This window comes from Lissotriton vulgaris, chromosome 6, assembly GCF_964263255.1.
Source record: "Lissotriton vulgaris chromosome 6, aLisVul1.2, whole genome shotgun sequence".
NCBI classification, from domain to species: domain Eukaryota; kingdom Metazoa; phylum Chordata; class Amphibia; order Caudata; family Salamandridae; genus Lissotriton; species Lissotriton vulgaris.
Window position 1 is genome coordinate 1,075,773,903 of NC_141694.1, and position 25,259 is coordinate 1,075,799,161.

Consider the following 25,259-nt stretch of genomic DNA (forward strand, 5'->3'; position numbering starts at 1 on the left):
ACCTTATTTAACTTATACCTGGCAAATGTGTGCTCTCAACTGGATTCTGCCTGCTCCCATCCGCCAAAGCTGGGCCAACAACTAATAATTTCACTTCTATATGCAGACGACATTGACTTATTGAATCTTTCTGGCATAGGCGTGCAACGCCTGTTAACTCCCCTTCACCAATATTGCTTGACCAATAAGTTGTCTGTCAATCTTGAGAAAACAAAGGTAGTCATATTTGGCGAATGGGTAATCAAGAAGAAGTTACGGCATTGTGGGGAAGGCGCTGTGGCCATTAGTGGAAACTCCAAGTACCTAGGTGTTTGGCTGCAGGACTGCTGGTCTCATCGATTGTATTTAAGCACCCTGAAAGCAAGGGTGGTGTCACAAACTCAGCACTTCAAGTCCTGGCAACCAAACTGCAAAGTCCAACAAGGCAGCCACTGCTCACAGCGATAACAAACAGCCTGGAAATATTCCCCAGTAAGTTTGTAAGCTTCTTGAACATTGCACAGAGTAAGGTCTTCTGCCTCATTTTTCTACTGCCTCAAAATACCTCTCTTGATTTGTTCTGTATTCCGTCCATCAATTGTGTGTCTTTTGCTTTCTCTCCCTAAGTGCGCCAGGTATGCCCAGACGTGGGTCCTGGGCTCACTGTGCCATTGGAATCAAGCTATCCTGCCTGAAGAGGGGTGAAACCCCGAAACCAGTCCTAGAATGCTTGTTTCCGGTCCAGGGAGGACCTAGCATGCCAGTTTGGGCTGGACTGTTCCCATGAGGCACAGGGTCAAGACTGATTTGCATATGGCCAGGTCTAAACTGATGTGGCATGGTGAGCAAAAGAATGATGGATTTAACCCAGGTCTCTTGACTGGGGGTGAATGTTTTGATTGTTCTGCATTTCGTCCATCAACTGTGTGTCTTTTGTTGTTAAAATACCTCTCCAGCAGAAATCTGACTGAAATTTAACCTCCAGGATCAAGAACTGGTACAAGAAGGTTCTTTTCTTAAATATGCATCCCTGCTGAGGCAGACTGTCAGACTCACTAGGACCTTGTTAAGGCAAGAAATTGCATCCAGCACACCCCCAAATCCAAATTCCTGGTTGGAAAAAATAGTGATATTTCAACACTTGCAGGCTGACCAACTTCGGCAAAAAAAGCCTACCTCAGCAGGCCTTCAAGCCAGCATTGAATTAAACAAATCAAGCAGCTCTCCTGGCAAGAAGATAAAGCAAAATTTAGACTGTGCAACCATGCATGGATGACCATCAACACATACGAGGCTCCAAACTCATGCTTTAAGCTACCATTTATCAGTTGTGTATGAGTCAATATCTTGAATGTTACACAGGCGACGACAAGCCCACCATGAGAAAAATCTCAACATGGAAATTAGCAAATAGAGAGTGGACGCTCTCACTTTCAGGATGTCCAATTGAATGAGAAGGAAACAGCAGAAATTCACAGCGTCATTTACCTTGGACAAGCGGCGAGCCAGTCTGCTCTGTGTGTGAGCTTGTTGGGAGATTTTTGTGAGGCAGTGCATTTGAAAGAAGTGGAGTTTGTTGAGGCCTTGTCGCGTGTGTTGAAACGCACTTGCATTTCATCAGTGAATGAAAAACAAGCTCTGCACACAGCAGAAACAGCGGAGGCAATGCCAGGCTTGCAAAACTAGGCAATCGGCTAAAGAAGGCACGGAGCAGGTTTTATATACAAGCTCAACTGTCTGTTGACTATATAGAGTGGAAAAACAAACGGAACCGCCTATAAAAAAACAGATGCAGAGGACGCAGCGGAGGCCGTCTTGAGGGTGATAGAAATTTGAGAAGCATTACTCTGTATGTCTAGTGATGCGGGGAGCACTTGGATAAAGATTGTAATGCCGATCTTGTCTGTCATTAAGATTCCAGTGACCGGCTCACATGTTTGCAGATAAAGATCGTAACGCGGACCCCTGCCTGTCATTTAGATTTTGGTGACAGGCACACTTATTTGCAAATAATTTGTTCAACAGACTTCTGATTTTCAGCCTTTCTTCAGTCACAGTCACACTATTTTGCGGTGAGTAGACAGCAAATTTTGCCATCTATCAGGAGGGCTTAGAGATGCTACTCAGGTGGACTAACCAGTCAGATGCTCCCAATGGCCTCTGCCCATATAAGATTCAAGATGCAATCAAGTGGTCCCAGGAGCTCACATACCTGGGACCACATCACGAGCCTTGGGGCTTGATTCCACCATTGCCAGCCAGCCGCATTTCCTGGGGACCTCACGCTGTGGTTCTCCCCTGCCGCTGTAGTCCATTACATCGAGAGGACGCCGCGGGGGGGGACTACAGCTCCCAGGCTGCTCGGCGCTCACTTCCGCCTGCCAGCGCGTCCGGAGGCGCTTGAAAAGGAGGAGGCTCCCTCGATGGAGCGGGGAGCTCACATACCTGGGACCACATCATGAGCCTTGGGGCTTGATTCCACCATTGCCAGCTGGCCCCATTTCCTGGGGACCTCACGTTGTGGTTCTCCCCTGCCGCTGTAGTCCATTAATCGAGAGGACGCGGCGGGGGGCACTACAGCTCCCAGGCTGCTCGGCGCTCACTTCCGCCTGCCAGTGCGCCCGGAGACGTTTGATAAGGAGGAGGCTCCCTCCACGTCGGCAGGGCAAAGGGCGGGCCGTCTGTGGCCGTCCGGGGCTGGATGAGGCTGGGCTGGGCCCACCCCCTTGGCATCTGGTTCTTGGACATTTGTTGGATATCTGGAGGTGGCACAGTAGGTGACCCGTGAGTAGGGGAAGACTGATATACCAGAAATCTTGACTTCTAAAGACTCACTGCAAGCGAGTACAGGAGAGACTGTGAGGATCTAGGGCTATTGGTTGTTGCTGTGGGGTTGGGTTTACCTCCTTACGAGTGCTAGTGTCTGGGGTAGTTAATTGCCACATGATACCCACTATGGCAACTAAAGTAAACACCTGTGCCGCCAAAGCCAAATCAAACATCCCTTTGTCACCAAGGATTGTAGTTCAGAACCTTAAATCGCAGCCATTTCCTACTCCACAACCGACTGCAATCGATCGTATGTTGAGGAAAGCTTTAGGTGCAGTTTCTGATGAAATTGAGCGCACCGAGAGAAGGCGGTCATTAACACCAGGGATTGCTCCCCCCTCCCCACCCCAGGAAAATAATATAGAGAACATAGTGGTTACCCTCTCTACCAGCACCGATCTTTCCACTCAGGATATTCCTTGTGCACAGCCGTTGAATGCTGATGCACAGGAAATACCCTTGTTAAATAAGAAAGTCTATATTGGGGAGAAAAGAAGTGCTCTGAAAAAGGTCCCAGGAAATATAAACCAAGGGAGAGATCACCACAGATAGGACAGTCGGAAGCTGATGGGCCCGAAGTCCAAGTGGACCAACAGCTAGTACCCCCAAGCTGGATGGAAGAGACGGTTCAAGAGCTAAAATCCTCCCTAGAAACTTTCATAGCTAGTCACATCAAACCGCTTGTTAGCAGGCTGGACAAAATTATAAATGAACTAGGGAAGAAGGGGAGGGCAACGGGCAGTACTGGATTATCTATCCCCACAGCCACAAGTCTGAATGCACACACCATTGTAGCTCCCCAGGAAGGCATACCCTCTAGTTGCACTACTAGAACTTCACCGGGGGCAAAACAGGACCAACTTCAGCCAGCCCCGATGACACACTCTAACACGGGATCTGATAAGGTGGGGGGTACATCGACCATAGCCAGAGGGACCAGTACGTGCATTGCACAAACACAAAATAAGAATCCCCCGAATAGCACACTAAATGAGACAAAACAAACCACTTGCATAACTAATCCATCAATCTCTAACCCCTTACCAAGTATCAATCTACCGCCGGAGGCATGACCCTATGTAGTGGTACTGGGGGTAGTGCCAGCGCTGAAGCCAGACCAGACAGAGTCATACCCTGAACTTAAAAATAAAACAATAGCTTGGCTTAATAAGTATAGACCATTATCAGGGAATAATTGTGGCGAAATTTTGCTTGTTAGAAGGGTGAATTGGATTGGTAGAATAAAGAAAAATCTTGAGGGGAATTGTGTAATTATAAACTTTAAGGACACAAAATCGGTGGAGGGTATATTTTTCAGGGGGTGGATGCAACCGGAAAGAAACATCAGAACGCTACCACTGGGTTTTTTTTCCCATGCAAAGCACCACTCACGACACTAGGTGGTTCCAGGGGAGCCTTAGGGCGGGTCTCATTTCACAGGGGGTACGAAGTTGGAGTGTAAATGCACCCATGGCAATGCGCCAAGAGGATCCCCTTTGGGCAAATAGATTTCGCCCCCTCATGTCTCTAGAAGACAACGATTGACCACGAACTATGGCAGATGAAACTGTGGTGACGATCACGAGGGAATCCGTTAATACAGGTTGCCCGAGTGAGGTAGAGAGACTGAGGAAGGTAATAATACCGTCAGTGGAGATGCAATCCCTTATAAGGCACACATGTCCCGCACTAGTAACTCAAAGCAGGAAATCATTACAAGTGGAGGAATCTCCATCTAGTCCCCCTACAGCACATGTCATGGGAGGAGTGTTGAGGGCCCATGAACCCGTTTTATTATCACAGCATCCTGGACCCCAAAGCAGCCCCTTAAGGCCAGAAGAAGGGAGAAGGGCCCAAAGTCAGTGTAGCGGACATCCCAATAGGGTAACACATGCGATGGGAGAGATAAAATTCATCTCATGGAATATTGCAGGTTTGATAGGAAAACTGACCAATAAGGAATGGAGACAGTATATTGGAGGGCTTCAAGTAATTAGCCTACAAGAAACCTGGGCAGTAGATAGTAATCCCCTTCATATGGCAGGGTACAAATGTTTTTTGTGCCGGCTCAAAAATCTAGCTCAGGGAGAGCGAAGGGGGGTCTGTCAATATATGTCGATCTTAATCTGGAAGGGGTTTGGAGTAGCGCCTCATGGTCCTCTTTCAATATTCAAGCAATAGGCCATAGTAGTCCTGGTCTTAGTTGGACTTTGTACAATTTATATAATGCAGGGCCCACAAAAGGTAACAGCCAAACATTTGAGGAGTTAGGAGTTAGAATATAGATTGAGCCAGGAATCATCTTATAGGAAAGGGGCGCTAGAAGTTAGTAATTTGATAATGGGTGATTTTAATTCTCACCTGTGTCCAACTTTGTTCCCCCTAACTGCTGACTGGTCCCGATGCCCGATCGAGAAAGGCCCCCACTTTGAGCATTCTAGGGATTAGCCTTGAGCAATCTCCTAAGGAACCATGATTTGGTACATACTATCGATCTGGTTCGCCTGGAATGCGATGGGTCACTCCCCCGACCTTTAAGGGAAGAGGCTGTCAGTCCTATATAGATTACATGTTAGTATCCAGACAGGCGAAAAATTGGATTAGCACTGTGGGGATCCATTGGAGCGCTTTTAGCGATCACAATCCACTAAAGCTAAGTCTAGTAAATCCATGCCGCCTTAGGATCCGCCCTCAGGTGGATAGTGTGATGGAGGTTACTGACCAAGGAAGACGGATTAGATGGTCTAAGATCGATGGGGCAGTCTTCTACAAAGATTTATTGGCAAAAGGGAAAACACAGACCAATGAGTGTCTCGACCTTAAGATAGTGGGGGGCACCCTGGTTAGGGCGTTTAGCTCAGTAACCAAAATAGTTGATGGGCTGTTAAAGACTAAAGCCCCCTTGAGGCACACAGCCCAACCAAGGTGGTTTGATACCAAGTCCTCTTGAGCCCTGAGAGACCTTAAAGCTAGCCTAAAAATCAAGCCTAAAGATAATTGTAGAATAGCCCAGTGTAGATGGACTTATAAACAGGTGTTAAAACAAAGGAAGACCACTCTCCAAAATGAAGCATGGGCTGACCTAAGGGAGGCAGGAGAAAGAAGGGATATGAACCAATTCTGGAGTATTATTTACAACCCTTCCTTCCAGGATAGTAACACCCTAGAGATTGAAACAAATATACTAGCGGAACAGTGGGAAACTCAGTTTCAGGGTTTATATAATCACGACCAAGAGTTAGTGCCGGAAGGGGGGTGGGAAAACCCACTGGGGTCAGCAATTGAGTTTTCCCTGGTGGAAATTACGCAGGGATCAAGGGACTCTCTCGGAATAAAGCTCCAGGCCCAGATGGCACACCACCAGACTTGTATCTGAGTAACGTTGACCTCTGGGCTCCTATTCTTACCAGAGTACTAAATGCGGCAGTCCAGACGGGTCTACCACGTTCTTGGTCAACAGCAGTTATTATCCCCATTTTCAAGAAAGGTAACAGGGATAATCCGCAATGCTTTAGACCAATTTCCCTGATAGATGTACCTGCCAGAATCCTGGGCCGGGTAATTTTGCAGCGATTAATGGAATGGACAGAGGATAATCATATAATCACGGATATCCAATACGGCTTTAGAGCCGAAAGGTCCACTTGTGACCAATGTCTTAATCTCTATATGCTGATTACAAAGTACACTAAAGCCAGTAATTAAGCCATCTATCTAGGGTTTATGGACCTTGCAGCTTCTTTTGACAAAGTTAATAGAAATAAGTTATGGTGCCTGATGAGGGACATGGGCATTGATTTGGGCCTGATTAAGATTCTTAGGGAGCTACAACGGGATACGACAGCTAAAGTTCGTTATAATCTAGAGGGGGGGGACACCAAGTCATTCCCTTGTACCAGAGGTGTGAGGCAGGGGTGCATTCTTGCCCCCTTCCTGTTCTCGTTATATATTAACAACCTAGAACAGGCTCTGCTAGATTTAAAGATTGACTGCCCGAGAATAGGAACCCGCCAAATACCGGTGCTCTTATACGCGGTCTAAAGCCACGTATGGCTCAGAAGTTTGGGATTATGTCAACACAGAGTAATTGCAGCTGGTGGAAAACAAATTTTTGCGTAGGATCTTGAAGGTCCCTCAGAGTTCCCCAGCTGTAATTGCACACATGGAATTAGGGAGACCCTTTCTAGAGGACAAACTCAAGTTAAGACCGATTATGGCCTGGCTAAAAATCTGGGTCAATCCAGAGGCAGATCTAACTAGGCAAATTCTGACAGATTGCCTGTCCAGGGACAAGGGACTACAAATACCTTGGCTCAATTACGTTAAAGTAACCCTGGAGGGCATTGACCAGAGGGATCTGTTTACTAATCCTACCTCTATTGTACCTTCGGATAAACGGAAAATCAAATCGTTGTTGATGGACCAATTCTCCACATGTAGAACAAATCGGGAGATGTTAAAATACACTGTAGCTGACTATTGTTCCATCAAGAATACAGAGGGTATGGAGCCATATCTTTATGTGATGTATAATGCCCAGGATAGGTTTTTAATGACCCGTTTGAGGCTCAAACTCTTACCTCATATACTGGCAGACCCACCAGGTTTTACACGGACGATTGAGCAGAAGGGTGCCTGCGGCTGCGACAATTTGTCTCCGCAGGACACCCTCCATTTTGTACTTTTGTGTCCTTTTTTTAAATACCCTAGACTAGATTCCTGGTAGAGCTTCTAAAAAAAGAGAAGTTTCGTCACGCTAAAATGGGCTTATTGTTTTTACAAAGAGCACAGGATCCATGGTCACTTTGTTGTATCATGAATTTCATTAGAACTGCTGTAAAGGTAAGAAACTTAAGAGGGGAGGGCTCTTGAAGGGACCCCTGTAGTGTATACTGTTTATATGACTGCATTTTTAAATCTTGTAATGGAATGCATTATTAAATATTGTAATGTACTTCTTTTTATTTTTTAACCTGTATATATATGTACTTTTATGATGTTTTTTAACTACCGAATAAAGAATTACTGAACCGTGAACTGAAGTGGCCATCTAGGTGAGCTCTTAGTACCTCCCACGAGAGGAGCTGGACAGGGGGATGGTTACTCCCCTGTCTTTTGTGTAGTTTAATTTCAGAGCGGAAGCCAAGGGCTCGTGAATGGGGGCAAACTGATGTATGCAAGGCGGGCACCAAATCTGCCCTTCAAAGCAGTCTGGAGGTGCTCTGCCGCACCCCCACCCTAGTCAAAGACGCATGTTTCTCACTCTACAGGAAATCCTTTGTTCTGCCTCCCCCTGCCCAATTTAAGCTCAGCAGCAGAAGCGCAGAACAGTGTCTGGGGTCGACAGCAGCTCTACCTTGCATCCAGACCCTGCAAGGCTGCACAGGTAGACAAGGGGATTCCTCTAAGGAGCCCCACCAGTACATGGGATTATGCAACTATTACTGGAATTGGTGTAGTTGCGAGATTCTATCATATTTGATAACCAACATGACCGGGTTCGATAAATCCATTATGTAGTTGGACATCTCGACTTTTTCAGTGTCCACTACATGCCTTAAAATGGCTTTGCACAAGTTACAAAGCCATAGAATGGACTCCAGGATTTTTAGGGGTGTCTTTGCTCGTGCAGGGGCACCCTCACACTTAGAATCATGCTTCCTGCCTGTGGGCGGTAAGGTCTACCTTAGGCGTGACTTATAGGTTTTAAGTGCAGTGACCGGGATATAAGGAAAACCTTAAATCTTAAGTAAAAGGTGCATGCACCATTTCACACAGGTGTCAATGTCAGACCTGCAGACAGTTTGCATGGGCTCCCATGGGTGGCACAATGCATGCTGCAGTCCATGGGAGACCCCTGGTGTACCAGTGCCCTAGGTACCTTAGTGCCATATACTAGGGACTTGCAGGGGTATGCCAGTATACCAATTGTGGGGTGTACAAAGTACTTACTACTGAATTGAGGAGAGAAAGCACAGACACTCGGGTTCTGATTAGCAGGATACCAGTGTACTACAGGCAAAACACACTGATACCAGGAACAAAGTATGGGTAACTATGCCAGAAAGAGCCAACTTTCCTACAGCAACATGTTTTCTTTCATCTTCTGCATCATCCAATAGGATTTCAGTAAACTCCTGGGAATATGTAAACTCCCTTTCTTCTCACGTCTGCACAGTAGTGTACAGGTGCTCTTCTTTGAAAATATACATTGTCCACATTTTGTGGTTTTTAGACAGTTCACTCCATGAATCATCCTTCCTGTTTTCTCCTTCCCTCCTAGTGAGAACCCCACCATCAGTTGTCTAATACAAAAAAATCGATGTTCACTGACTAAGAGAAGGCTCCTGGAAATGTACAGCTTCTGCAGCAAAACAGAACAATATTTTGGGCAAATCAACATTGAAAAACAGGTCTTTCAATGTTAACATGAAACTTCCATTAATATGGTGACAAACGTTAGGCTAAGTTAATGCGGGACTTGTTTACTTTCCTTGGAGGCTTATTACATCTAAGTATGATTACCTACTACAAACTTGCGTTTATTATATGCATACATTTGCATATTTCAGTTTTTAAATGTGTTTTTGTTTGTAAATGAAAACAAGGAGGAGTACACAGTGAGCGTGCCCACAGAGGTGCATGATGGGTATGGCACAAACACGCCCGCGAGTGGTGCGTGCACGCGCCACATGTGTTTTCAATTATCGTGCCCTTGTCTGGGCACGATAATTGAAACCACATGGCCTTTGGTGCCCGTAATAGACACCAATACACCATGGGTGGAGCAATGCGCCCGCCTTCGGCCTATTGCGTGCCGGTTTTGTAAAATACATGCACGTAAAGGCCAATAACCTGCCACAAAAGGAAAAGCACACGTGTGCCATTCCTAGGGCAGTCTCCTAAACCCCATTTTTAGGTACTAAATGTCTTGCCCTGCGCGGACAGTGCTGCGCACTGCAATGCTAGGCGTGAGACCTAAGAATTTTATTGCACGTGTGTGAATTATCACTAACTGGCTTGCCATTCATTTATCTTGGCTGCCCGCTTGTAAAGTGCATGGAGCAGCTCTATGAGTCCTGCATGCCCGCCGGCCCTCTTGCTGGGGTTAGATAACTCTCTCCTTTGTTTGTTTGGTTTCGAGCTCTGGTGCGCTTTAGGTTGGGTTGCATCACTGTCTGTGTGACGGCTATCCTGAGCCTCTTCTTGGTCAATGTTCTGTGTTCCTTAGCTGGAGTGTCGCTGGCTGAGGGGAAGTTAGCCTGCTATCCCCCACCTTTGTTGCGCTATCTTGGCTACATGCGCACGCTGGTCATTGTCCTGGATGGGATTGGGTCACTGGTCCAGCGGGTGCTGCCTGGAGAGACCCCTAATTTGTTTTCTGTGGCACCTGTTCTTCTGTATGTATGCGTTATTTTGCAATTACAGTCAAGTGTGTATTCTTGTTGAGAAATTTCATTTCCCCAACTTGTGTACGAGCCCTAAATTGATTTTTGGACACAAAAGGACCTTTTGGTTGTCCTTGTTGGCGGGCTGTGTTCAGTCATCCCATGTACAGTACTGCACAGATCTTCTGTCTTGTAAAAATAAATGTGGATATGGTTTTGTAAACAGTGCATATTGCTTTTATTGACATGTTGAAAGCCCTAAAGCGTGAAGCAAAGGTTGTATCATGTTTAAACACACATTGACTGTTTACTTGTATGCAAGACCACCATTTATAATATGTATTGAATGAAATTCTTGGTATCTGTTCACTCGTATTTCATAATTGACAGAAAGGCTCTGCATTTTTTAATAATCATTTGTAAATAGGTCATGATAGTAATCTTTCGTTTTCAGGATTCATGCTAGGCTGGGTGGACCAGCATAAGAGGGTTGAGAAGGTGCCATACATGAATGACATCTGTCCCTACAAAGCCCTCAGACAACCGATCTAACGGTTGTTTTGGGCCCCAAATCTATAGAGCACAAATGTACATCTGATAGATTGAACAGCATTTACTCAGAGGCTGATACTGCCAACCTTAAGAAGGATTTGGGTTTTTTTGGAGTATTTTGAAGCAGGAGTTGAAAACGTTGATTGGTCTTTCAACTAGTACCTGATTTAGACTTAGTTGGGTTGAGGTAATTTTGTCTGAGGATTCTACTCTGGCAGAGAGCCCTGCTTTAGAAATGTTAATATTTTTCCGTTATTATCGAATGTTATGGTCTAATCTTTTTAAAAGGAAAACCATTTTATCAGCTGCCCGGCATGTGGTATGTCAACTTAAATAAAGTAATAGAAAATGCGTAACACAGTTATACTCACACTGAAATTCTAAATAGGTTTCAATATTAGAAAATTACTAAAAGCGTTTGTCTGTGCAGATTAAAATCCCTTTTAATCACTTACTACATAAAGGTATCTAGTTATGCTCAGCTTTACCAAAACTTGCTACAGTAAATTATGTTCTTAAGAAACAGAGTAGAAGGAGAGGAAGCCATTTTAGAGATAATCAAAAATTGTTGAGAATGAATGCCAAACTGCTAATGACTTGCATGCCCAAAGGGTTGGAATTTAATCATGACAGGTCAGCTTTCTATACATCCACGGTCAATAAAATGGTGTACTTTTGAGTTGGGTAATAATATCGCTTTAACTCGCATGCCAAGAAGCAATATGGTTTGTTTTGTCTTCTATGTACATAATCATAATGGAATTTTCATGATTATGGTCCTTACATACTAAGGTATAAACCCACCTTTAATGAACGAAGTCATGAAATGTAAAGATAACATTACTGTCATCAACTAACATATTGTATGTGCATTACATTCTAAAAATTGCATAATATTTAAGTGCTAAGTATATTCCTTTTATTTTTTCCCTTTAGGAGACAGATGCTGTGTGCAACTTAATCTTGTCTCTAGTCTATTACTTTTTTAATTTAATGCCGCTGTCACGAGGATCCAGGTCAGTAGTATTTTGTTTAAAAAAGACATCTTACCTTAAATATTATGGACATTTATATGATAGACATTTTTTTCTGTGGACTTTTGATCAGGCTGCATGAATTAGATTTGGGCTAGCTGATTGTATAGAAGCCTTTAATTTACTTCAGTAACGTGTGCTGGATGCTTTATGGGGAAAGTACACATCATGTGGCACGCAAAGATTGAAATCCACTATGGTTTTTTTCCTACTGAAAAATATGTTTAAGAGCCCTCTTGTAACTGTCCAGAACCAAATCCATTTTCGTTCCCAAAAGGTCATAAGGTACCTTAGAAAATGTAACATTCTTTTTAAGTGCTGTATTTGCTGTCTGACTCTGTTCTGGTACTTTATGTGGCACGTCAACCTTTTACTTTACTCCTTCTTTCCCTCGTCTCTGAGTGCCTGTGTGGGTCCTTTAATTAGTAGGGGTCTAACTACAGGTGCAGTCATAGTTGTTGAATAGAGAAGGGGAACATGTCACACATGGCTATTACGGGCTTCACAACATTTTCCCAAGTTTGGCCTATTTTGGGTTCCTTTGTAGATCTACACATGAAAAGCAACAAGGTAAGTAAATCTGTGGATTCAAGTAGTCCAGTCCTCCAGCAGAGTTGACCCAGAGATACAGGCAAGGTTCAGTGGCATTACAAAAGGCCCCTGCAGTTTGTTGGGGTCTGAGCTCCAGGGGGCCCACTCAGCACTGTACCCTGGCCTGAGAGCTCCTAAGTAAGTCTGGAGTACTTTTCAAGCTTTAATACACCACTGGCAAAGTTTTAGTCCAGAGCGGGTTCTAAGGAACTGAGTTCTCGAATTTTAACTTGAACATATTCATAGGTACCAGATTGTTGGACGTACACCACAGTATGCACTGAAGTGCTATAACTCAGGTTTTAAATGATGGACAACCCTGTCAATATTGTCCCCAGTTGGCTAGAGTATTTTACCTCAGGCAGTCACTTTAGGGTATCTCTGAACGCCACACCACTCCTCTCCTGGCACAGTTGGTGCCCACATGGGACTGAGGTGACTGAAGCACCTTTGTCAGGAAGCTAGTCCTGTCCCCCATGTAGGGAGCTCAAAGTTGAGGGCCTCAGCCACCCTACGCAACACCACTGCATATGATGCTCCCTCCTCCATACCCACGGTAGGAGGAGACCACATGCCAAGGTCAGGGGAGGTGTCCAGACCACTGGCATCGCCCAGTTCCTCTCTCCAGTCCTGCTCAGATTCGAGCTGATATGTCAAACGGTCACCTGACCCCTCCCAGTCCTCCTCCTCCTTCTCCTTTGGGTACCAATCAGGTCAAAAAGGGACCCCAGGAGTGAACAGGGGCACGAAAACCCCTCTCGGCACTGGATCTGGCGTCTGGTGATGTCTGGCTGGCTCTGGGTCCACATCAGGATGGAGGCCTGGGTCGACGCCGGCCGAGGGCACGACTGGCATCAGTAGCGGAATCGGTGCCTGAGGAAGCGGCGCCTGCTGGGGTGTAATGAGGTCCACTGACGTCGATCCGGATCCAGGCCTGTTGCCAAGCCAAGCCTTCCCTGGACCGGAAACAAGCTTCCGAGGACCGGTTTCTAGCATTCCAGCCGTCTTTAGCCCAGCTTGCTTGAATCCAGTGGTGTGGAGTGCATGGGACTCACGTCTGAGCATACCCATCCCACTCGGGGTGAAAAATGCAAAAACCACAGTTGAAGACGGCTGGATGCCAGAAACCGGTCCTCGGAAGCTTGTTTCCGGTCCAGGGAAGGCATGGCTTGGCAGTTCGGGCTGGACTGTTCCCATGAGGCACAGGGTCAGACTGATTTGCATATGGCCATGTCTGAACTGGGGTGGTGTGGAGTGCAATAAAACGATGGATTTAGGCCCAGATCTCTGTACTGGGGTGAATGTATGACATTGTTCTGCAGTCTGTCCATCAACTGTGGTTTTTGCATTTGTCGCCCCGAGTGGGATGGGTATGCCCAGACGTGAGTCTCATGCTCTCCACACCACTGGATTCAAGCAAGCTGGGCTGAAGACGGCTGGAATGCCAGAAACCGGTCCTCGGAAGCTTGTTTCCGGTCCAGGGAAGGCATGGCTTGGCAGTTTGGGCTGGACTGTTCCCATGAGGCACAAGGTCAGACTAATTTGCATATGGCCATGTCTGAACTGGGGTGGTTTGGAGTGCAAAAAAACGATGGATTTAGGCCCAGATCTCTGTACTGGGGTGAATGTATGACATTGTTCTGCATTCTGTCCATCAACTGTGGTTTTTGCACCTGTTTCCAAGGGGGGCCTGCGGCGCAGTGACCAGAGCCACCGGCGGAGAAGGCCTAGGCCCCCCAACAGAGTCCGTGGAACCCGAAGATGTGCCAGCAGAATTGGGCTTCCCAAAGATGGCATGCATTGCCTCTTAAAATGTACGAAGCTGGGCTGGAGTCTCTCCAGGTCCCATGAAGGGAAGAAACCAGAGTTGACTCTTCGGGCTCCATGCGTAGAGCTGCAAGAGGGGAACCACCCGCATCCCTTGTCGCGTCACCCGACCGACAGGGAGAAGTCAAAGAGCGGCGACTTCTTTTTGTGCTTAGACTTACCCGACCGCCAGTGCGAAGACTTTGATGACATGGATGATCCTTCGCGACCGGGACCTCGAACAGCGCTGAGCCGACTGCCGGCACTCAAGCAGCTTTCGGGACCTCTCCCGCAAAGCCTTCAGAGCCATGGACCGGCAGTCGGAGCATGACTTGGGGTCATGGTCGCGCTCCAGGCAAAAGAGCACACGCGGTGCGGATACGTAACCAACCTCAGTCGGGTACAGGAACCACATGCCTTGAATCCGGGCATCCCTCGTGCACCATGAGTCATAGACTCAAAAAAGGATGTTGACTAAAGTTGCTCAAAAATTCAGTCAGAAAATGACTGGCGGTACCTCTCTCTTCGGATCTGCGCTGGCTGACGTCAGCGTGCGAGGGCGGCCTCTAAGTAGCTACCGCGACGTCATCCCGGCAACAACGACGCCAACGATGGACATGGAGCCAACCAAAGCCACCCTCCGACCCGCATCGGTACTGCTGAAGAAAAAACTTTCCGGATCCAGTCTGACGCCTGGGGGTAATTCTAAGGTAAGGAATCTTTAACTAACATGTTTCTTTCAGATAACTATCATACTTTCTTCCTGGAATGCTTTAGGACATCGCACATGCAGAAGTGGGTTGAGGAGAATGAAAGCGGGCACAACTTACACCTAGAGACCAGTTGATGATGCTGGATATGGTGGTAGAGACCCAAGTTAGGTCTAAGTGGATAATCTAGTATGTTCCTCAAATTTTCCAAAAACAACTCCATAATCCCTGTTGGATTAGATTCCGGGATATCCATCCCTCCTAGACCAATGTTCGAGATGCTAATTCATTTTTATTTCAGATTTGTTTTGGTATTAAATTCACTCTCAGCGGGGGTGTGGGCTGAGGTGCCTGGCCCCCAAGATGGCCACACTAGTGTGAGGCTCTTGTGCTGGGGAAAAAAATGCCTGCATCCTAGCAGTGTAAGGCTCCCAAACCATCCAAGAAGAGCGACTCTGCACTTGGTGAGTGGGGGAAGGGCGGGGGGTGGGTGTGACTTTGTGCAGCCCAACCCGATGTGTCTACCTGGGAAGGTGGTTTTCAGGTGCACTCAGCCAACCGGAAATCCCGATACATGAGGTCCAAGATGGCACCTGTGGACTAGACACTTGGACTTGCTCTACGCTTGAATAGATGTGCGGAGGGAGCTGCTGGACTTATTGTGCCTTGGGGTTAGGTGAAGTGGCACCATGGTGGAACTCTAATGAGTAAGAAGGACCATGGACAGATCCGGCATGATGGCCTTCAGTCTGAGCATATCATGATGCCCTTTGAGCACTGTCACAGGAAACTTGCAAAGCCGACCCGCACCTGATTTGAGGGGCTTTGGTTAGAACCGTGGATCGGGTGAGCGCAAAAGCGCCTAGGACAGCTACTCAAGAATTGAGCAGTACGCACATCCATTGCTGCCTCTGTCCTTATCCCGCATAGCATAGCAAGCAGGTGATCTATTGACCCCAGCGGTGAGTCCTCCATGTTATAATAGGTAGACTTGCTGTGCACAGCCTCATTATGAATGCCCCTACCAATGGACTTGCCCTTCCCAAACTGCTGAATTGGGCTGGCTCCTCCTAAACCTGACTGGGCTGGGCCGCTGATTTCCTCACCATATTTTCAGCTGCACGCTGTAGCTTCTCAGACAGCTGACCAGTATACGGCAGGTTAGTAAAGTCATTTTGAGGCCTGATTATACCTTGAGGGACTGATAAATTGTCAGATCATGCCTCAGTGAAGCTCATAGTGGAGACGCCAGCTTCCAAACATCATGGCTTCACTTGGCTCATGTCCCCAACTGCCCTCATGGGCAGTGCTTTTAAGGTGGAAATAAACAGACAAATGAGGGCTCAGTCAGTTTGGTGGCCACCACATGAGAGGCAATCAAGGTAATTTGAGAGGTGTTTGCTTTGCAAAGCGACACGGGGTACGCAGAACCTTGTGCTCCCAGCTGGATAAGCTGGCGTCTGTGATGAAGACTTTTGAGGATCGCCTGATGCCCAGAGGCTGGCGGGACTGTGCACTAAGCTGACAGAGTCAGAGAAGCTGGCTGACCAGGATCAGAAACATTTGCATAAACATTTGGATTAACATTTGGGTACCAGGGTGTAAGGGAAGGCTGAGCAGCTGAACATAGAGTGCAACAGATAATCATCCAAGTTGAGAGCGGTACTGGCAAACCACTATAGGAGGCAGACAAAATACTGGAGGAAATTGTAAAGCACTGCTCCTTGCTATACGCCACATGTTGTAGTATTTTCTCAAGAGACTATGCAGTATACTTTTATCTTATTGTATTGGTTTGGCTGGAGGGCCCAAACGGCAAGTCCTGGAAGTGTGTATAGCTCTGGAAGAGATCACAGCCGGTCTCAACTGCTGCATCCGATCAGTATATTTTTGCAGGACTACTCTGCAGGATATCATTCCCTGCCTCCAACAGAGTGATTAAATGATGGTGCATGATCTCAAAGATACCCATTGCCACATACCTATCAACTCTGCTCATCAACCTTTGTTTTTTGGTAAATGAAGAACACTACTACATCAAAGTACCTCTTTTCGGAGTCACCACAGTTCCAAGGGTGTTCACGAAGTGCCTCACAGTGGTGGTTGCACATTTCCAAAGGGGACATTTATGTCTTTCCCTACCTCAATGATTGGCTGCTCAAGAGCAGCAGTAGGCTGCAGTGTCTAGCCCTCACACAGCTGGCATTATCCCTGCACCAGAGCTTGGGTCCAACCATGAACACCCTCAAGTCCCCGTTCTGTATTGGATGCAGTTACGGGGAAAGCTCACCCAAACTAGCAGAGAGTTTTAGACTTTCAGCAGCTGCTACCTGTAGGATAGTAGGATCTGCTTCCTATGGTTACGTTTTGCTGGTGTTTCACTGTTTCTCGACTTAAGTCTGGCTGGGACCCTGCTAACCAGGACCCTAGCCTAGCTGCTTCGGCTCTAAAATAATTGCATGTACTTTAGGTACACTCCAGATTGGTTACTGGGTTACCCTTGTGAGTCCCTAGTATATAGTATCTTTGGTACTAAGGTCATAGGTACCCCAGAGGCCTACCAGGGACTGAAGCATGTATTATGCCACCCCTGGTAAGCCTTCTAAAATGGCCCCACAGGTCTGCTACTGCAGCCTGGGTAAGGTGGTGCATGCACTCATTACTAAGATATAGGTTACCTATATCTACCTTTAATCACTGACACATATAAACCTATAAGTCACTCCTATGGCAGGCCTTATCAATCCTGAAGGCAGAGTGCTAGGTTTTGTGTGAGAGGGTGCCCAAGCATGAGCTGGGCCCCTCTGCAGCTTTCGGAACCTATTCTCTGAGGCTGTTCTGTGATGCAGCCAGACCATATACTCCTAAGTGCATTATAACCTCGCTGTTAATGCTAACTTTGGAATGGCTGCATGGAAACATATTGTGTTTGGTGTCAAACACTTTGGAATCCTACCCACCCCCCGCCAGTCCTGGCGGCGGGGGTAGAATTCCACCCTTCTAGAGGGAGAGACATGTACACACTGGTCTAACCTGTAATAGTTTAAATGAGCTTTGGCATCACAAAATGGATGCTGCAGCCACAGACACGGGTCTGACCTCCTGCTTCTGGACGAGGGGAGGCCTGGACAATAGGTTTCCTGTCACAGGGAGGTGTAACCACCTCCCAGACAGGCTTTAGTGTATTGGGGCTGGGAGGGTGCATTCAGAGAATGCTTTTCAGACAGTGCTGGGGGCAAACTTGGTGTCCCTGTGCATATCCCAGTTCAAACCGGTTACAGGAGCACTCAGCCCCTGCTCTGGCGCGAAACTGGACAAAGGGAATGGGTGTAACCACCCCTCTTCCCAGACCCTCCCATAGGTGGGTCCCCAGAGTATGTCCAACCCCCTTTCTTAGTATAAGTATGGGACCTCAGTCCTTAGGACTTCAGATTACACCTGGACGAATCTCTGCAACATATATCCGGTTCACCCTAGGATCCACCCGGACACTTCGCACTTGGTTGCCTGAAGCATTTTTCAGCAGCTCGCCATTGAAATCGACGGCGAAACCCGACACAAAAAGACACTTATGCACTCGGCTTCCCTGGGGTGAGGTAACTTGAGTACTCCGGTGCTCCCATGGGTGTTGACTCTAGAACTGTCTTGTTCTGAAGGGGTTTGCTCTAAGTCCTCTTCTAAGTGTCAGAAATCTTTAAATTTCCAACCGTGACTTTCCCCATAGAAGTTAATGGTGATTTGCGGCTGTGTTTAGACACTGCACGGGTCCCCCATGGGTCCCCTGTGTCACTACCTTGGGTGGTTCCTGGTGGCCCCAGCGGTTCTACAGGCTCTAGGCCTTGTATCTATGTCAGTCGTGGTTCTTATACCACTTTCTTAATATATGGTTTGGTACGCCCCTAGGGCTCAACATATATTGTGCTAATTTACTGTGTGCTAATTAAGTTTACTGAATGCACTTTTGCCTCTAGCCTCATAAAGAGACTAAAGGGATGTGTTTAGAATAAATACATATATTTTATATATATACCTGGTGTAGTTCTTCCTTCATTTGGTCATTTATGAGATTATAGACTGGTAAAACAAGCTACTTTACATTCCTATTTAAGACTTAGCCTGACGGTTGCTCTCCACAGCTACCATTAGGATAGCTTTCTATATAGGTTGTCTTTAAACCTACCATCAATAAGGGTCGTTTGGACAGGTGCAAGGTGCCCACTAGAATAGTGGACAGCATATGCCATGCCAACTTCTCACACTATTTTATTTTTTTAGCCCATTCACAGTGAGAATAGTCATGCACCTTCTCTGGATGATTTCCTGGTTTTTGCCATTATACCCCATGCAAGGCTTCATATGTTCCCACTATAAGAGTGCCTCGTGGTTCAATTGTCCCAAGCGGAGGGCCATCGAGAATATCTAGTATTGGATCAGACCAGAGCTCACTGCTCTGTATTGGTAGAACAGCTTGTTGCAAGGCAGGCCTTTTCCAGATCCTGTACCTCGGGCGACCATTACAACAGAACCCTTTCCCATAGGGTGGGGTGTGCATCTTGACAACATCACTGCGTGGAATTTGGCACTCTTATCAAAAGGGTTACCACATTAACTACCTGGAGCTGCTAGCCATTTCGCTTGCCCTCAAAGTCTTCTTCCGCATTATTCAGGCAAAGTAGTTCGCCTCAAAACAGACAGCCTGACTGAGGTGTATTATTTACAGAAACAGAACAGCACACACTCTCCAGCTGGAGATTTAGCTTTGAGCAGTCCAATACAACATTCACCTCATGGCTGAACATCTTTCAGGAGTGGACAGTGATTTTGCAGACCTTCTCAGCAGGACACATCACTATATCCACAAGTCGGATTTCCAACCCCAATTCCTACACAAGTACTTCCAACATTGGGGCATCCCACAGATCAACTTCTTAACCACCGGAGAAAACACAAAATGTCCACACCTCGCCACCAGGTGCCCATGGCCACAGTCAGTGAACAATATTTTAACACTCATTTTCGTAACTCCTTCCTGGGCCAGAATATCCTGGGTACTCCACACTCCTGGAGATGTTTATCACCCTTCACAAGAGTCTCCCACTCATGGTGGGTCTTCTCACAAACAGAGACAAATTTGAGACAGGGAACTAGACCACAGACAGCTCAACCTTGCAATTTGGCACCGGAGGTCCTAAAATTCAAGTACCTCAGTCTCACAGTCTTCCGCACCAATGTATATCTATCTTAAGGGAAGCTTGACAACCTATAGACAGGCCAATTATGCTGCGAAGTAGGAAAGGTTTGTTCACCACTGCATTTCTAAAACCTGGAACCTCTAAAGCCTACCATCCAGGACATTATAGGCCACTTCTTGCATCTACAACAAGCAGGCCTCGCCTACTCCTCCATGTTTTTACACTCATCTGCAATTGCAGCCTACTTGTAAAGTAGGAAACATCCATCCCTCTTTAGGATTCCATTTGTTGAGACTTTCATGGAGGGTCTCGAGGGTCATACCCCCGCTAGTGCGTCCTTTTCTTGTGTGGAATCTCCAATATACTGCACTGTAAAAGGGGTCAGGAAGCACTCCACGTATTCCTCTTTTCTCGAACTTGTCTGTTTTTCTTCATAATGGTGCGTGCTGGTTGAGTTTTAAAGTGCCATGCCCTGTCGGCACTTGTAATTGTAAACATCTCTGTCGTGGGGCTTCATCACCCCAAACAACCGCACTGCTGAATGTGCGGATTTCGCAAATGCTTGTTAGTTTTTTCATCATACTCAAACTTCATCAATGTAATCCTTGGTATCCCAAACTTGTCTATTTTATTATCCAATATTTATGCGAGTCCACAGGCTGTGTGTATATGCAATTTCCGATTTTTTACTGTTCATTCTGCGTCTATCCGGACTTTAAAAATGAACAGAGCTGAGGCATTAATTCATAAAAGGCAGCATTTATTTCTTTAAAAGGTACCCAATGCATTTCGGGCTCGACGCCCTTCTTCGGGGGTCACTGTGAATACAAAATGACTACAATCACTAATCTGGCTTATCACCTCGGCGCAACATTGTCTAATATAAACACTGTCATCAATATATCATGCAATGTCTGAAACATTTTTACCACGTTAACTATCTCTGCACAATCAATACATATGTTACGAACATGACACTCAATCTACCTCCTGCAATCCTTGCGTTTTTAATCTATTATTCTCTTTCCAGTTTTATTAAAAAATGAATTGAACCCAACCCCCTCATCGTGTTCCATATCCATAGTTTTCTCCTGCTGCCTTCCTGCTTCCCTCAGTACGGACATCGTTTCAAAGCGTGTTAACAATTCCACCCATATGCTCATTAGTTTAATGATCACCCTTTCCCTCCCATAAACAATTATCTTTACTTCCCCACCTACGTTCTTCAGGCCGCTATGATTTTAGCGGCTGCACCTCTCAACTTTCCCCTCTTTGTTCCCTCCCTTCCGCCTTACGTGATTCATTCACTAAATCATACCTTTCAAACCACTCTAACTTAGCACGTACCTGCCATGCTTTGTTAAAAACGTCTGTCCCTGCTGCGTCTTGCATCACATCTTTCTCCTTCCCATCATGCCTCTCATGTTTAACCCCTACTTATATCTACCCAATGAGGTTTCTTAGGTTCAAATCTCCCGCCCTCTCACCCTCGTGACATTGCGTGTAGGTTTTCCATATGTTTTACTGCATTGCCCATAATGCAGTTCGATTCAATTTAAACACGTCATAGTGACACAGAGATATACAACCATGTAAAACAATTATAAGTTACGTTTTGCTAACGCTGAATAAATGTAAAAGAGTCACTTTCGTTATCATTTCAATGTGAACTCCTCGAGTGTCTCTATTACTGTCATTTATGAACCACGTTCTTCCTCCTCGCTTGTGGACTCGTACTTTTCTGCTACTAGTGTATCAAACTTCTCCATCTTTCTCGTTGGGTGCATTCCTGATGTAGGGCATCTGTATCAAACTGCACTGTAAAAGGGGTCAGGAAGCACTCCACGTATTCCTCTTTTCTCGAACTTGTCTGTTTTTCTTCATAATGGTGCGTGCTGGTTGAGTTTTAAAGTGCCATGCCCTGTCGGCACTTGTAATTGTAAACATCTCTGTCGTGGGGCTTCATCACCCCAAACAACCGCACTGCTGAATGTGCGGATTTCGCAAATGCTTGTTAGTTTTTTCATCATACTCAAACTTCATCAATGTAATCCTTGGTATCCCAAACTTGTCTATTTTATTATCCAATATTTATGCGAGTCCACAGGCTGTGTGTATATGCAATTTCCGATTTTTTACTGTTCATTCTGCGTCTATCCGGACTTTAAAAATGAACAGAGCTGAGGCATTAATTCATAAAAGGCAGCAAAGGGTGATCATTAAACTAATGAGCATATGGGTGGAATTGTTAACACGCTTTGAAACGATGTCCGTACTGAGGGAAGCAGGAAGGCAGCAGGAGAAAACTATGGATATGGAACACGATGAGGGGGTTGGGTTCAATTCATTTTTTAATAAAACTGGAAAGAGAATAATAGATTAAAAACGCAAGGATTGCAGGAGGTAGATTGAGTGTCATGTTCGTAACATATGTATTGATTGTGCAGAGATAGTTAACGTGGTAAAAATGTTTCAGACATTGCATGATATATTGATGACAGTGTTTATATTAGACAATGTTGCGCCGAGGTGATAAGCCAGATTAGTGATTGTAGTCATTTTGTATTCACAGTGACCCCCGAAGAAGGGCGTCGAGCCCGAAATGCATTGGGTACCTTTTAAAGAAATAAATGCTGCCTTTTATGAATTAATGCCTCAGCTCTGTTCATTTTTAAAGTCCGGATAGACGCAGAATGAACAGTAAAAAATCGGAAATTGCATATACACACAGCCTGTGGACTCGCATAAATATTGGATAATAAAATAGACAAGTTTGGGATACCAAGGATTACATTGATGAAGTTTGAGTATGATGAAAAAACTAACAAGCATTTGCGAAATCCGCACATTCAGCAGTGCGGTTGTTTGGGGTGATGAAGCCCCACGACAGAGATGTTTACAATTACAAGTGCCGACAGGGCATGGCACTTTAAAACTCAACCAGCACGCACCATTATGAAGAAAAACAGACAAGTTCGAGAAAAGAGGAATACGTGGAGTGCTTCCTGACCCCTTTTACAGTGCAGTTTGATACAGATGCCCTACATCAGGAATGCACCCAACGAGAAAGATGGAGAAGTTTGATACACTAGTAGCAGAAAAGTACGAGTCCACAAGCGAGGAGGAAGAACGTGGTTCATAAATGACAGTAATAGAGACACTCGAGGAGTTCACATTGAAATGATAACGAAAGTGACTCTTTTACATTTATTCAGCGTTAGCAAAACGTAACTTATAATTGTTTTACATGGTTGTATATCTCTGTGTCACTATGACGTGTTTAAATTGAATCGAACTGCATTATGGGCAATGCAGTAAAACATATGGAAAACCTACACGCAATGTCACGAGGGTGAGAGGGCGGGAGATTTGAACCTAAGAAACCTCATTGGGTAGATATAAGTAGGGGTTAAACATGAGAGGCATGATGGGAAGGAGAAAGATGTGATGCAAGACGCAGCAGGGACAGACGTTTTTAACAAAGCATGGCAGGTACGTGCTAAGTTAGAGTGGTTTGAAAGGTATGATTTAGTGAATGAATCACGTAAGGCGGAAGGGAGGGAACAAAGAGGGGAAAGTTGAGAGGTGCAGCCGCTAAAATCATAGCGGCCTGAAGAACGTAGGTGGGGAAGTAAAGATAATTGTTTATGGGAGGGAAAGGGTGATCATTAAACTAATGAGCATATGGGTGGAATTGTTAACACGCTTTGAAACGATGTCCGTACTGAGGGAAGCAGGAAGGCAGCAGGAGAAAACTATGGATATGGAACACGATGAGGGGGTTGGGTTCAATTCATTTTTTAATAAAACTGGAAAGAGAATAATAGATTAAAAACGCAAGGATTGCAGGAGGTAGATTGAGTGTCATGTTCGTAACATATGTATTGATTGTGCAGAGATAGTTAACGTGGTAAAAATGTTTCAGACATTGCATGATATATTGATGACAGTGTTTATATTAGACAATGTTGCGCCGAGGTGATAAGCCAGATTAGTGATTGTAGTCATTTTGTATTCACAGTGACCCCCGAAGAAGGGCGTCGAGCCCGAAATGCATTGGGTACCTTTTAAAGAAATTAAATGCTGCCTTTTATGAATTAATGCCTCAGCTCTGTTCATTTTTAAAGTCCGGATAGACGCAGAATGAACAGTAAAAAATCGGAAATTGCATATACACACAGCCTGTGGACTCGCATAAATATTGGATAATAAAATAGACAAGTTTGGGATACCAAGGATTACATTGATGAAGTTTGAGTATGATGAAAAAACTAACAAGCATTTGCGAAATCCGCACATTCAGCAGTGCGGTTGTTTGGGGTGATGAAGCCCCACGACAGAGATGTTTACAATTACAAGTGCCGACAGGGCATGGCACTTTAAAACTCAACCAGCACGCACCATTATGAAGAAAAACAGACAAGTTCGAGAAAAGAGGAATACGTGGAGTGCTTCCTGACCCCTTTTACAGTGCAGTTTGATACAGATGCCCTACATCAGGAATGCACCCAACGAGAAAGATGGAGAAGTTTGATACACTAGTAGCAGAAAAGTACGAGTCCACAAGCGAGGAGGAAGAACGTGGTTCATAAATGACAGTAATAGAGACACTCGAGGAGTTCACATTGAAATGATAACGAAAGTGACTCTTTTACATTTATTCAGCGTTAGCAAAACGTAACTTATAATTGTTTTACATGGTTGTATATCTCTGTGTCACTATGACGTGTTTAAATTGAATCGAACTGCATTATGGGCAATGCAGTAAAACATATGGAAAACCTACACGCAATGTCACGAGGGTGAGAGGGCGGGAGATTTGAACCTAAGAAACCTCATTGGGTAGATATAAGTAGGGGTTAAACATGAGAGGCATGATGGGAAGGAGAAAGATGTGATGCAAGACGCAGCAGGGACAGACGTTTTTAACAAAGCATGGCAGGTACGTGCTAAGTTAGAGTGGTTTGAAAGGTATGATTTAGTGAATGAATCACGTAAGGCGGAAGGGAGGGAACAAAGAGGGGAAAGTTGAGAGGTGCAGCCGCTAAAATCATAGCGGCCTGAAGAACGTAGGTGGGGAAGTAAAGATAATTGTTTATGGGAGGGAAAGGGTGATCATTAAACTAATGAGCATATGGGTGGAATTGTTAACACGCTTTGAAACGATGTCCGTACTGA

At 45.6% G+C, this 25,259-nt stretch overlaps 1 protein-coding gene across 2 annotated transcripts in view; it reads left to right on the forward strand.

The window, feature by feature from the left end:
• Positions 1-25,259, forward strand: part of TTC13 (tetratricopeptide repeat domain 13) — a 1,386,998-nt gene that overhangs the window by 998,322 nt on the left and 363,417 nt on the right. For both annotated transcript variants that reach the window (XM_086927141.1, XM_086927142.1), the window contains exon 20: positions 11,685-11,764. In XM_086927141.1, the coding sequence (XP_086783267.1) occupies positions 11,685-11,764 (80 nt within the window). The remainder of the gene's footprint in view (positions 1-11,684; positions 11,765-25,259) is intronic.